Below are 13,296 nucleotides of genomic sequence, written 5' to 3'. Positions count from 1 at the left end.
GTGCTTGAAAGTTTGTGGTGTAACGGTGGTGTAGTGGTTAGTGCTGTCGCCTCACAGCAAGAAGGTCCGGGTTCGAGCCCCGTGGCCGGCGAGGGCCTTTCTGTGCGGAGTTTGCATGTTCTCCCCGTGTCCGCGTGGGTTTCCTCCGAGTGCTCCGGTTTCCCCCACAGTCCAAAGACATGCAGGTTAGGTTAACTGGTGACTCTAAATTGACCGTAGGTGTGAATGTGAGTGTGAATGGTTGTCTGTGTCTATGTGTCAGCCCTGTGATGACCTGGCGACTTGTCCAGGGTGTACCCCGCCTTTCGCCCGTAGTCAGCTGGGATAGGCTCCAGCTTGCCTGCGACCCTGTAGAACAGGATAAAGCGGCTACAGATAATGAGATGAGATGATATATATTCAACTCCTTAAGCTGAATGAGCATGAACTCTATCTCCTCATTGCTCCAGAAGTGCATGTTTCTACTACTGTTGTCATGCCGACCGAGGCTGTTGTGTTTCCCGCTTGTGGTCTCGTCACTCGTCACTTCCGGAAGGGGCGGTGCTGAAGTAAGTAGCTCGACTACGTAGCTTGATAGGGTTTACATGCACTAAGTAGCTCGGCTACAATCGCATAATCTAGGTCGCGTAGCTCGATTACGAGAAATTCAGTTCGGTTCGATTTCAGCCGAGCTAAGGTGTTTCCATGGCATTTAGAACTTCGATTTCAGTCGAGCTACGGCAGAAATTCGATTTTCTCTATGTGCATGTAAACGCACTGAATGATGGTGCACTTTTACACTGCCATCATCGAATCCATCCCCACCCCCTCCATCACTGTCTGGTCCGCTGCTGCCACTGCCAGGGCCAAGGGCAGACTGTAGTGCATCATTTGCTCTGCTGAGAGGATGATTGGCTGCATCCTTCCATCTCTTCAGGACCTGTATGAGTCCAGGACCCTGAGGAGGGCAGAAAGAATCGTGGCCGACTCCCCTCACCCCGGACACAAACTTTTTAAATCACTCACCTCTGGTAGGAGGTTGCGGTCCATCCGAACCAAAATCTCATGCCACAAGGCCAGCTTTTTCCCCACTGCAACTGGCCTGATTAATAAGGCCAGAGACCCAACTGACTCACCTCACACTTTCAAACTGTGACATTCATGCACTTTGTCTCTGAACTGCGATTTTGCACATCTCATGGTCATGCAGGGCTCGACATTAACTTTTTAATGCACTTGTCCAGTCGGACAAGCAGCAAGGTTTTTCACTTGTCCTGACCAGAACTTTTTTATTACTATGTATTTACTAGGTCAATGAAAGGAAAGTGGTTAACAAAGTTTATCAAAAAGCATGTATTGGTTATGATAATCATTATACTTTAATGATTTATAATTTTTTAATAAAACTCAAACTTTAAATGTAACAATAAACAAAAACTATCCAGTGCCCCATGATGGTGCATGTGTTGTTATAACCCATTACCTGATGCAGTTTTAAGAGTTAGACTCATCCAAACTCGAAGCTTCTGGAGGAAATAGAGTTAAATCTTGATTAATCCAGTAAAATTTGAAGTATAAATTAATTTAAAGAAATGAAACAAAAAGAAAACAAGTTGGATATGATAAGGGTGACAGAATCACGCTGTGAATGAAAACAAACCGTAAGTGAGTTCGGCACTGTCGTAAAATTCCCCTGAAATATTTTACGACATTTGTGATGGTTAATGTGAACCATTACCATACAAAAGAAAAATCCAATGAATGTCCGAATGAAATGAAGCTTCAACACAGATATTTATTTTATTGAGGTATTTTGATTGCCATTTTTCTTATTTCTATGAAATCAAAGTCTAATAATCTAGAATTAGATATTACAATGTGGTTATTTTTACACACACACACCTGCTGTGCTCAGTTTCCCTGGAATTTCCGAAACAAGAACACGGCCGGATCACTGAGGTGATTGAACTACTTTTGTTGGAACTTTATTGATGTAACTCTGGAATTATTACTATGAAAATGGTGATCTCATCTCATTATCTGTAGCCGCTTTATCCTGTTCTACAGGGTCGCAGGCAAGCTGGAGCCTATCCCAGCTGACTACGGGCGAAAGGCAGGGTACACCCTGGACAAGTCGCCAGGTCATCACAGGGCTGACACATAGACACAGACAACCATTCACACTCACATTCACACCTACGGTCAATTTAGAGTCACCAGTTAACCTAACCTGCATGTCTTTGGACTGTGGGGGAAACCGGAGCACCCGGAGGAAACCCACGCGGACACGGGGAGAACATGCAAACTCCACACAGAAAGGCCCTCGCCGGCCACGGGGCTCGAACCCGGACCTTCTTGCTGTGAGGCGACAGCGCTAACCACTACACCACCGTGCCGCCCCGAAAATGGTGATTTTCAACAAATATTCAACTTGTCCCATCAGACAGGCAGATGCGAATTTGACTTGTCCAGACCAAACGTTTGGTTGTCCCGGACAGTCAGACTACCATTAATGTTGAGCCCTGTCATGTCATACATGATCGTTCTGTGAACTTTTATTGCACATTCCGGCACACACTGTACAGCTTGGCTATTTATTTAACCCATTGCACATATTCTCTTCTTCTCACACATTCATGTCATGACTCTTCTTTATCTTCATCATGTGACCATTCCAGGACATACTGTACAGCTTGGACTTCAAAACAACCCACACACATACTCCTTAAATATGTCTATTTTTCAAATTTGTATATATTTGTGATATTTCTTAATTTTTTTATTCAATGTATATAACGGGTGCTCCGGTTTCCCCCGCAGTCCAAAGACATGCAGGTTAGGTTAACTGGTGACTCTAAATTGAGCGTAGGTGTGAATGTGAGTGTGAATGGTTGTCTGTGTCTATGTGTCAGCCCTGTGATGACCTGGCGACTTGTCCAGGGTGTACCCCGCCTTTCGCCCGTAGTCAGCTGGGATAGGCTCCAGCTCGCCCTGTAGAACAGGATAAAGCGGCTACAGATAATGAGATGAGAATTTATATAACCACTTTTGTCTTTTTTTTAAATCCTTCTATCTTAACTGTTCAAGCACCAATCACCAAAGCAAATTCCTTGTATGCGAGAACATACTTGGCAATAAACTTGATTCTGGTTCTGATTCTGATGCCTTTAATCATGCCTGAAAAAGTATTTTTTTTTCTCTCCATACTTTATTACTCATTTTCAAATAACAAAACAGGCAATATCTCTTTTACATACACTCAACAAAAATTCCAAGCAGCATATGACATAATAATAATAATCTTCTTCTTTTGGCTGCTCCCGATTAGGGGTCGCCACAGCGGATCTTTCATCTCCATTGCTCCCTGTCTTCTGTATCCTTCTCTACCACATCTGCCACTTTCATGTCCTCTCTCACCACATCCATGTATCTCCTCTTTGGCCTTCCTCGTTTTCGTTTGCCTAGCAGCTCCATCCTCAACATTCTCCTTCCCACATGCTCTGCATCTCTTCTCAGGATGTGCCCATGTCATCTCAGTCTCATCTCTCTGAGCTTAATTCCCAAGCTCTCCACATGTGCTGTCCTTCTGATGTGCTCGTTCCTTATCCTGTCCAACCTCGTCACTCCCATCGCACACCTTAACAGCCTCAACTCCGCCACCTCCAACTTTGCCTCCTGTCTCTTCGTTAAGGGTACGGTCTCCAATCCGTACCTCACAGCTGGTCTCACTACTGTCTTATACATCTTACCTTTCACTTTTGCTGGGACTTTCCGATCACAAATGACTCCCGAAATCCTTCTCCAACTGCTCCACCCTGCTGGCACTCTCTTTCTCACCTCACTATCGCAGCCCCCATTTTCCTGCACAGTTGACCCCAGGTACTTGAATTCACCAACTTTCTTTACGTCTGCTCCTTGCATCTTCACTACACTCTCATCCCCATTCTCATTGATGCAAATGTATTCTGTGCATAATAATAATAATAATGAAAAATCTCATCTCATCTCATCTCATCATCTCTAGCCGCTTTATCCTTCTACAGGGTCGCAGGCAAGCTGGAGCCTATCCCAGCTGACTACGGGCAAAAGGCGGGGTACACCCTGGACAAATTGCCAGGTCATCACAGGGCCGACACAAAAAAAAAAATCTATAAATTAAAATTCAAAGGGGGTTTAATCAATACAGTGCCTTGCAAAAGTATTCATACCCCTTGAACTTTTTCACATTTTTCCACCTTACAACCACGAACTTAAAAGTTTTTTATTGAGATTTTATGTGATAGACCAACACAGAGTAGCACATAATTGTGAAGTGAAACGAAAATGATAAATGGTCTTCAAAATTTTACCATTCACACTTACGGTCAATTTAGAGTCACCAGTTAACCTAACCTGCATGTCTTTGGACTGTGGGGGAAACCGGAGCACCCGAAGGAAACCCACGCGGACAACATGCAAACTCCACACAGAAAGGCCCTCGCCGGCTACGGGGCTCGAACCCGGACCTTCTGACTGTGAGGAGACAGCGCTAACCACTACACCACTGTGCTGCTAATGAAAAATCTCATCTCATCTCATTATCTGTAGCCGCTTTATCCTGTTCTACAGGGTCGCAGGCAAGCCGGAGCCTATCCCAGCTGCCTACGGGCGAAAGGCAGGGTACACCCTGGACAAGTCGCCAGGTCATCACAGGGCTGACACATAGACACAGACAACCATTCACACTCACATTCACACCTACGCTCAATTTAGAGTCACCAGTTAACCTAACCCGCATGTCTTTGGACTGTGGGGGAAACCGGAGCACCCACGCGGACACGGGGAGAACATGCAAACTCCGCACAGAAAGGCCCTCGCCGGCCACGAGGCTCGAACCCGGACCTTCTGACTGTGAGACGACAGCGCTAACCACTACACCACTGTGCTGCTAATGAAAAATCTATAAATTAAAATTCAAAGGGGGTTTAATCAATACAGTGCCTTGCAAAAGTATTCATACCCCTTGAACTTTTTCACATTTTTCCACCTTACAACCACGAACTTAAAAGTTTTTTATTGAGATTTTATGTGATAGACCAACACAGAGTAGCACGTAATTGTGAAGTGAAACGAAAATGATAAATGGTCTTCAAAATTTTAAACAAATAAAAATCTGAAAAATGTGGTGTGCATTAGTATTCAGCCCCCTGTACTCTGATACCTCTAAACACAATCCAGTGCAATCAATTGCCTTCAGAAGTCATCTAATTAGTTAATAGAGTCCTACTGTGTGTAATTTACTCTCAGCATAAATACACTTGTTCTGTGAAGGCCTCAGTGGTTTGTTCGAGAACACTGAAGAACAAACAGCATCATGAAGACCAAAGAACTCACCAGACAGGTCAGGGATAAAGTTCTGGAGAAGTTTAAAGCAGGGTTAGGTTATAAAAAAATATCCCAAGCTCTGAACATCTCAAGAAGCACTGTTCAATCCATCATTCAAAAATGGAAAAAGCATGGCACAACTGCAAACCTACCAAGACATGGCCGTCCACCTAAACTGACAGAGCGAGCAAGGAGAGCACTGGTCAGAGAAGCAGCCAAGAGGCCCATGTTGAAAGACAGGCATAAGAAGCCATGTAGGGGACACAGCAAACATGTGGAAGAAGGTGCTTTGGTCAGATGAGACCAAAGTTGAACTTTTTGGCCTAAATGCGAAGCGCTATGTGTGGCGGAAAACTAACACTGCTTATCACCCTGCACACACCATCCCCACTGTGAAACATAGTGGTGGCAGCATCATGCTATGGGGATGCTTTTCTTCAGCAGGGACAGGGAAGCTGGTCAGAGTTGATGGGAAGATGGATGGAGCTAAATACAGGGCAATCCTGGAAGAAAACCTGTTGGAGGCTGCAAAAGACTTGAGACTGGGAAGGAGATTCACCTTCCAGCAAGACAATGACCCTAAACATACAGCCAGAGCTACAATGGAATGGTTTAGATCAAAGAATATTCATGTGTTAGAATGGCCCAGTCAAAGTCCAGACCTAAATCCCATTGAGCATCTGTGGCAAGACTTGAAAATTGCTGTTCACAGATGCTCTCCATCCAATCTGGCTGAGCTTGAGCTATGTTGCAAAGAAGAATGGGCAAAAATTTCAGTGTCTAGATGTGCAAAGCTGGTAGAGACATACCACAAAAGACTTGCAGCTGTAATTGCAGCAAAAGGTGGCTCTACAAAGTATTGACGCAGGGGGGCTGAATACTAATGTACATCACATTTTTCAGATTTTTATTTGTTTAAAATTTTGAAGACCATTTATCATTTTCATTTCACTTCACAATTATGTGCTACTCTGTTGGTCTATCACATAAAATCTCAATAAAAAACTTTTAAGTTTGTGGTTGTAAGGTGGAAAAATGTGAAAAAGTTCAAGGGGTATGAATACTTTTGCAAGGCACTGTATATATTGATATGACAACTTGGCCAACATCATCCTCTCCCCCACTACATCCACTGAGTCCAGTGCACAGCCCAGGACAAATCCTGTCTTCCTAATCAGTTTGTGGACTGGTGCCAACGGAATTCCCTCAGATCAATACAAGTAAAACCAAGGAACTGGTGGTGGATTTCCGCAGGACAAGGTTCTCTTCACCTACCCCAGTGAACATTCAGGGAAAGGACATTGAGATCATTAGGAGCTACAAGTACCTGGGTGTTCATCTGAACAATAAACTGGACTGATCACACACACGCCCTGTACAAGAAAGGCCAGAGCAGACTCCACCTGCTGAGGAGGCTCAGGGCCTTTGGAGTACAGAGTCCACTTCTGGACTCTTTTTATGACTCTGTGGTGGCATCAGCCATATTGTCTGGAGTTGTCTGTTGGGGAAGCAGTATCACAACAGCAGAGAGGAAAAAACTGAACAAACTGATTAGGAAGGCAGGATCTGTCCTGGGCTGTTCACTGGACTCAGTGGATGTAGTGGGGGAGAGGAGGATGTTGGCCAAGTTGCCATCCTTAATGGCGAACACCTCCCATCCACTGTAGGAGACAGTAGCAGCACTAGGCAGCTCCTTCAGTGACTGGCTCCTCCATCTGTGGTGTGTTAAGGAGAGATACAGCAACTCCTTCCTCCCTACTGCTGAGAGACTGTACAACCGGCACCTCACCAAGCACAGCACCAATCACTCCTCACAATAATGAACAATACTGTCCAGATCACTTCTACAGCCATAGAAACCCCTCTGAACGTATACTGTGTGCACTGACTATCAGCAGCAGTACTGCATGCTTTCGTCTAAAGTGGGGAACGGGGTGCTGCGCCCTCTTACTCTCGGTGTGCAACCCCTTACCGAAATGCCGATTGAACCCCAAGTCACACTTAGGCCATGCACTTATATGCTACTGCACAACATGCAATCTTTCTCAAAACAATCTTTTGTCTGTGAAAACATCCCAGCAACACCACGTGACAATGTGTCTAATCATCAAATACGTTATAATTACTCCCAAAATATTCCAATCATAGTAGATACACCGTCAGATGGTCCAAAACAATCTGAATCGGCGTTTTCCAGACCGAGGCGCCATGTCGTTTAGTTGTTTACTTGTCGTAGCTGCTCTCGCGAGATTTGACATAGGTTACATATAAGGTCAGCTGACTTGTCGAGCGAGATTTCTCGAGACTGAATGACCTTTCACCCACCAGCGCGGGAACTTTTGACAAAAGAAGTTCGCGAGTTGTTTTCGTTAACACTTGGGCATTTAAAGATGTCATCCCGCGGCACGAAATGGAAGAAAGCCAAAGACTGTCTGGGACAGAAGATGACTTCTTTTTTCTGTCACAAAGCGGATAAAGATGTTTCCGATGGCGAGATCGCGACAATCGAGGGATCGTTCCGTGCCCTCATTGAAGGACATGCCAACTGAGCGCTGTGACAGCGGCGTCGCGGAATCTGTGACGAACGAAGACCAGATGTCTTGCTCTGATGAAGGCACCAAGTGTTCAGTGGAAAAGCAAAATGAGAAAAAGGCAGAGTTCCAGGAAAAGTTCAAGTTTTTTTTTTTTTTTTTAAGCGCGCTTACATTTTTTGCATGGTTTCAAACTTTGTGATTTGGGTTGGATTCCAACTTTACAATGTTTACTTTTTTAGTTTCCTTTTAAAGAAAATAATTTTGCTCTGGAAATTTTTTTTTCCATTTTGAACAACTAACTCTACCTTATTCTAGTATAAGAAAACAACAGATTTCTCTGGTGAATGTTTAATACTTTAAGTTTGATTAATTTGAATTTGAATTATAAATTTCAGTTTGAATCATGAGGAATTAGTATTATGTGCAATTTGAATTATGAGGTATTAGAATTTGAATTAAGTGTTGTTTGTGACAAAGTTTAATTTTCTTTTTCAATGTTGACAAATAAACAATTTGTTACAATTTCTCTCTCAGATAGCCTCAGAATGTCCCATTGTAGCCTCAATTTTTCAAAGGTTTCGCATGGTGGAACCCCCTCTTCCGCACCATCCCCCCCCCCCCCCCCCCCCCCCCGGTGCGCGCCCTCATACTAAATTTTTCTAGAAAAACCCCTGAGTACTGTACAGCAAACTGCGAGCTACACATGGTTAAAATGGCTCTTGTGTAATATACTGACTTACTTGTGCAATACTATCTGGGTAATACTGGTAATAATACCTGTGCAATACTTGCACATGCAATACCACGTTTGTAATACACTTAGGTTAACTATATATCTGCAAACCATTTAATTTATGCAAATTTGTTAATTTTTTTTATCTCTAAATTTGTAGTTTATTTCTTTATATATATATATATATATATATATATATATATATATATATATATATATATATATATGAGTGATTCCACGCTTATGGGTACTGAAATGGGGACATGAACGTATTTTTAAAAATTCACCTAAAACCATTTCTTTTTTTACCATCAGGTCACAAAACATGTAATCTTTAATGAATGATATGTTAAAAGATAACTTTAATTTTCTGAGATGTAATAAAAACATATTTATATGCCAAAGTCAAGCCTATGAGTTCCAAAATGATGTCTGTTACATTACTTCTGTTACGATTGTCCATCTCGCGTCTGTTACAAATTAATTACAATCTAGCTATATACCATGTTAATCTTATTGAAAGAATGTGTATGTTTATTCTACTACACATGTTTATTAATTATATTTGCTAAAACATCACCTTCCTATGTTTCAAAAAGTAATTCTACATTGTTAAAATTGAGAATATATATGTCCACAACACTTCTGTTACGTTCTGACTTTGGCATATAAATATGTTTTTATTACATCTCAGAAAATTAAAGTTATCTTTTAACATATCATTCATTAAAGATTACATGTTTTGTGACCTGATGGTAAAAAAAGAAATGGTTTTAGGTGAATTTTTAAAAATAAGTTCATGTCCCCATTTCAGTACCCATAAGCGTGGAATCACTCACATATATATATATATATATATATATATATATATATATATATATATATATATATATATATATATATATAAAATTACTGCAACTTCGAGAGTCTTAAGGCACTCTATCATTCTTGTTAAGGACTTCAAGAAAACTTGCAAATCGTTCTTAAATGCTACAAACCGACCAAACGTTTGGTTGTCCCAGACAGTTGGACGACTGTTAATGTCTGTAACTGTCATACATCTTCATTCTGTGAACTTTTATTTCACATTCCGGCACACACTGTACAGCTTGGCTATTTATTTAACCCATTGCACATATTCTCTTCTTAAACTCTTCCCTCTTCTACTTCCTAGTTACGCGCGTAGGAACCGTAGCTGAGCAACTGTTTAAAAAAAAAAAAATCTCCATTTGTCCATGCCTGGCAAAGTAGTCGACCACAGAGGCTCCAACTCTCCCGCTGTGGGTGGGAGATCTCCCGCTTTAGGGAACATTTAGAAAATCCTCCCAACCTCCCGCTGACAACATAAAAATCTCCCGCCTACCCTTACTACCCATGATTAGTAAAACATATATAATGTGATACGTTTATGTTGATGAAAATTAATAGTTGACTTTCCACTTTTCGTGGTCTGACATTGTATGGGTGGACTTAAGTGTGTACCCTGCAGTATATGCCGATTCCCTGGTTGGTACACCGATCGGTGTAACGGGAGGATTGGAGTGAGGCATGCGCGTGCAGATCAAGCACGCATATGAATCGAGCGGAATTTGGTACGCCGCGGGGTACACACTTGAGCCCACCCAATGTCTTAGCAGTTACCCATAAAGCATACAGATGGCGCTATTAATGATACACGCAAGAGAACGAGAAAACCCGCGACACTCAACCATTTTGTTTTTTTTTTTTGCGTCTGCATTTATCGCCTGCTTGCCTTTAACTTTATGTTCTCTTGAATGAGATAATGAAACGAAGTTCCGTTGGTGGAAATGGCGAAAGCCAAACTACAAAGAAAAAATATCAGAAAATCTCATCTCGTTATCTGTAGCCGCTTTATCCTGTTCTACAGGGTCGCAGGCGAGCTGGAGCCTATCCCAGCTGACTATGGGCAAAAGGCGGGGTACACCCTGGACAAGTCGCCAGGTCATCACAGGGCTGACACATAGACACAGACAACCATTCACACTCACATTCACACCTACGGTCAATTTAGAGTCACCAGTTAACCTAACCTGCATGTCTTTGGACTGTGGGGGAAACCGGAGCACCCGGAGGAAACCCACATGGACACGGGGAGAACATGCAAACTCCACACAGAAAGGCCCTTGCCGGCCACAGGGCTCGAACCTGGACCTTCTTGCTGTGAGGCGACAGTGCTAACCACTACACCATCGTGCCGCCAAAATATCAGAAAATCACCAAGATAAAGTTCGGATCGCCCGTTGCGATGGTCGCCAGGGACGAATGGCAGACTATTTTGGACGGCAGCAAGACGACCCTATATCTGACAAGGTTAGATCACCAGACTTTAGATTCTCACAAACTTGTCTGACTTTTTCAAACTTAGAGAAGAACATTATCATCAGAGAGTCTACCATTGGCAATTTATAATAGTCATTATTGACATTAATACTGACTTTAGGCATATTCAAGTTTGGTCTATAGTCACTGGATTTATCTAGATCTGTTACTATTAATAAAATTTAATTGACACGAAATGGGGCGGCACGGTGGTGTAGTGGTTAGCGCTGTCGCCTCACAGCAAGAAGGTCCGGGTTCGAGCCCCGTGGCCGGCGAGGGCCTTTCTGTGCGGAGTTTGCATGTTCTCCCCCTGTCCGCGTGGGTTTCCTCCGGGTGCTCCGGTTTCCTCCACAGTCCAAAGACATGCAGGTTAGGTTAACTGGTGACTCTAAATTGACCGTAGGTGTGAGTGTGAATGGTTGTCTGTGTCTATGTGTCAGCCCTGTGATGACCTGGCGACTTGTCCAGGGTGTACCCCGCCTTTCGCCCGTAGTCAGCTGGGATAGGCTCCAGCTTGCCTGCGACCCTGTAGAAGGATAAAGCGGCTAGAGATACAGTAATGAGATGAGATGAGCCTCTGCGACTACATTACCCACTTTTTACACAACACTCAGTTTTTCGTATTTCCGCTATCACTGGAACTGACACACTTTTAAACCAATCAAGTTTTGCTAACTCACAGCGCCCAGCAATGAGGTCAATACCAAATAACGCGACATTATATACATAGTGCTCTAGATAGGGTGCAGTATTCATTCATTATAGTGTGGCTATGTAGGGAAGAAGGAAGCGTTTGGAGTTCGGCCACGGTTCCTACGCGCGTAACCAGGAAGTGGAAGAGGGTAGAGTTTAAGCCCCGCCCTCTACATGTGAGTCGCCTTTTGCACCACGCGCTGTCGGTTGAGGAGAGACGGAACCGGCGGGGAGAGGCGACGTCATACAGACAGCTAACGTTCGAAACATTCGACCGAGAGAGAGAAAGAGGAGACGGCGGAGACTGATTAGGTACAGAGATTTGTTAAAGATATAATGAATTAGGTTAGTGTGTTAAAAAAAAAACAACAGGGATGGTTTGGTGTTTCTAAGGGCAACCAGATAAAGTCGTGGATTTGGGTGGGAAGGACCGGAGGCCTAGATTTACCGCGCACTTCCCCACTGAACAACACTTAGATCATGTCCGAGGGGTCATAATTTTACTCTGTGGCTGTTTGTGAGTCGTGTACATGAACCAAGAACAAACAGAACACATTTCCGGTGTGTATTTTAAGCTTGGTGCTGCGTCAGGTGAGCCTCAGTCAGGTCAGCTAACGGTAACATTGACGCTGAAAAAAATCAACCAGTCGGCCTCTAAACTGCTCTGATTTTTAAACAATGCACAGAAATGTCCATGCTAAAGCAAGCTGCCAGGGTGTAATGTGAATAATGTGGTCTTTAACCAACGTTAATGTTCCTTTTTTTCTTCCCCCCCCCCAGGTACTGAAGTGATTAGTGAGCTGGGAAGATGGCGGACGATCCGAGTGCAGCCGACAGAAACGTGGAAATCTGGAAAATTAAGAAGCTCATTAAGAGTTTAGAGGCTGCTCGAGGGTATGTGAACGCGTCCGAGCTGTCCAAACAAAGTGTTGGATTTGACTATGAATAACTGACCGGATGAGTGATTTGCTAACTCGGCTGCTAATGGAAGTGCTAGCTGATTAGCCGGGCCTTGGGAGGAGTAGCGTCAGCGTTTACGTTAACGTGACAGGAACCGGTAAATGAGCAGCAAGTCGGGCGTTTAATTTCTTCCTAGAGCTGGGCTGGAATGTGAATGAAACGCAGCGTAGCGCAGTGTGTTGATTTTGTCGCTAGCCATGCTAAGTCGGTGTAATTTTGTTGGACTAGCCGGTGGTGCGCGTGACTGGAAGTTGTACTACACGTCAGTCAGAGTGCGGTGCGGTGCGGGGGGAAATGTAGCGGCTAGCTAACCGCTAACAGCGCGGTAGGTACGGCGACAGGAATTAACGTCCTGAGGATTTACTTTTACAGCGCGTTTCGGTGCCGTTAACGCGGTTCTTGGTCGGTGTGTTAGTGACTTGTACTTACTTGTGGCCGGTTTTCCTTTGTTTTAACCGTGTACCGGTTGTTTGTGCTGCTAACAAACTGGCTGTAGCCGGTATGAGCTAGCAGCGCCTCAGAAGGGCTCACGCGCTCAAAACTGACTAAACCAAAGCGCGAGCTCTTCTTGACATGAGCCGCCCTGGTCACGTGGTTTTTAATGTCACTTATGCATCCGGTGCCAACCGTTAGTTTAGTGTGTGTGTGTGTGTGTGTGTGTGTGGGGAGGATAATAGTGGCACCAAGCAGTCT

At 43.8% G+C, this 13,296-nt stretch overlaps 1 protein-coding gene across 1 annotated transcript in view; it reads left to right on the top strand.

Annotated features, from left to right (window-relative positions):
• The first annotated feature begins 11,823 nt into the window (after positions 1 to 11,823).
• etf1a (eukaryotic translation termination factor 1a) overlaps positions 11,824 to 13,296 on the top strand; it is a 99,612-nt gene continuing 98,139 nt past the window's right edge. Inside the window, exons 1-2 of the mRNA XM_060910449.1 lie at positions 11,824 to 11,955; positions 12,424 to 12,537. Of these exons, the coding sequence (XP_060766432.1) occupies positions 12,452 to 12,537 (86 nt within the window). The 5' untranslated portion in view covers positions 11,824 to 11,955; positions 12,424 to 12,451. The remainder of the gene's footprint in view (positions 11,956 to 12,423; positions 12,538 to 13,296) is intronic.

Source organism: Neoarius graeffei, chromosome 2 (assembly GCF_027579695.1).
Source record: "Neoarius graeffei isolate fNeoGra1 chromosome 2, fNeoGra1.pri, whole genome shotgun sequence".
NCBI classification, from domain to species: domain Eukaryota; kingdom Metazoa; phylum Chordata; class Actinopteri; order Siluriformes; family Ariidae; genus Neoarius; species Neoarius graeffei.
Note: the sequence above shows the minus strand (reverse complement) of the source record. Positions and strands in the feature narration are given on the sequence as shown.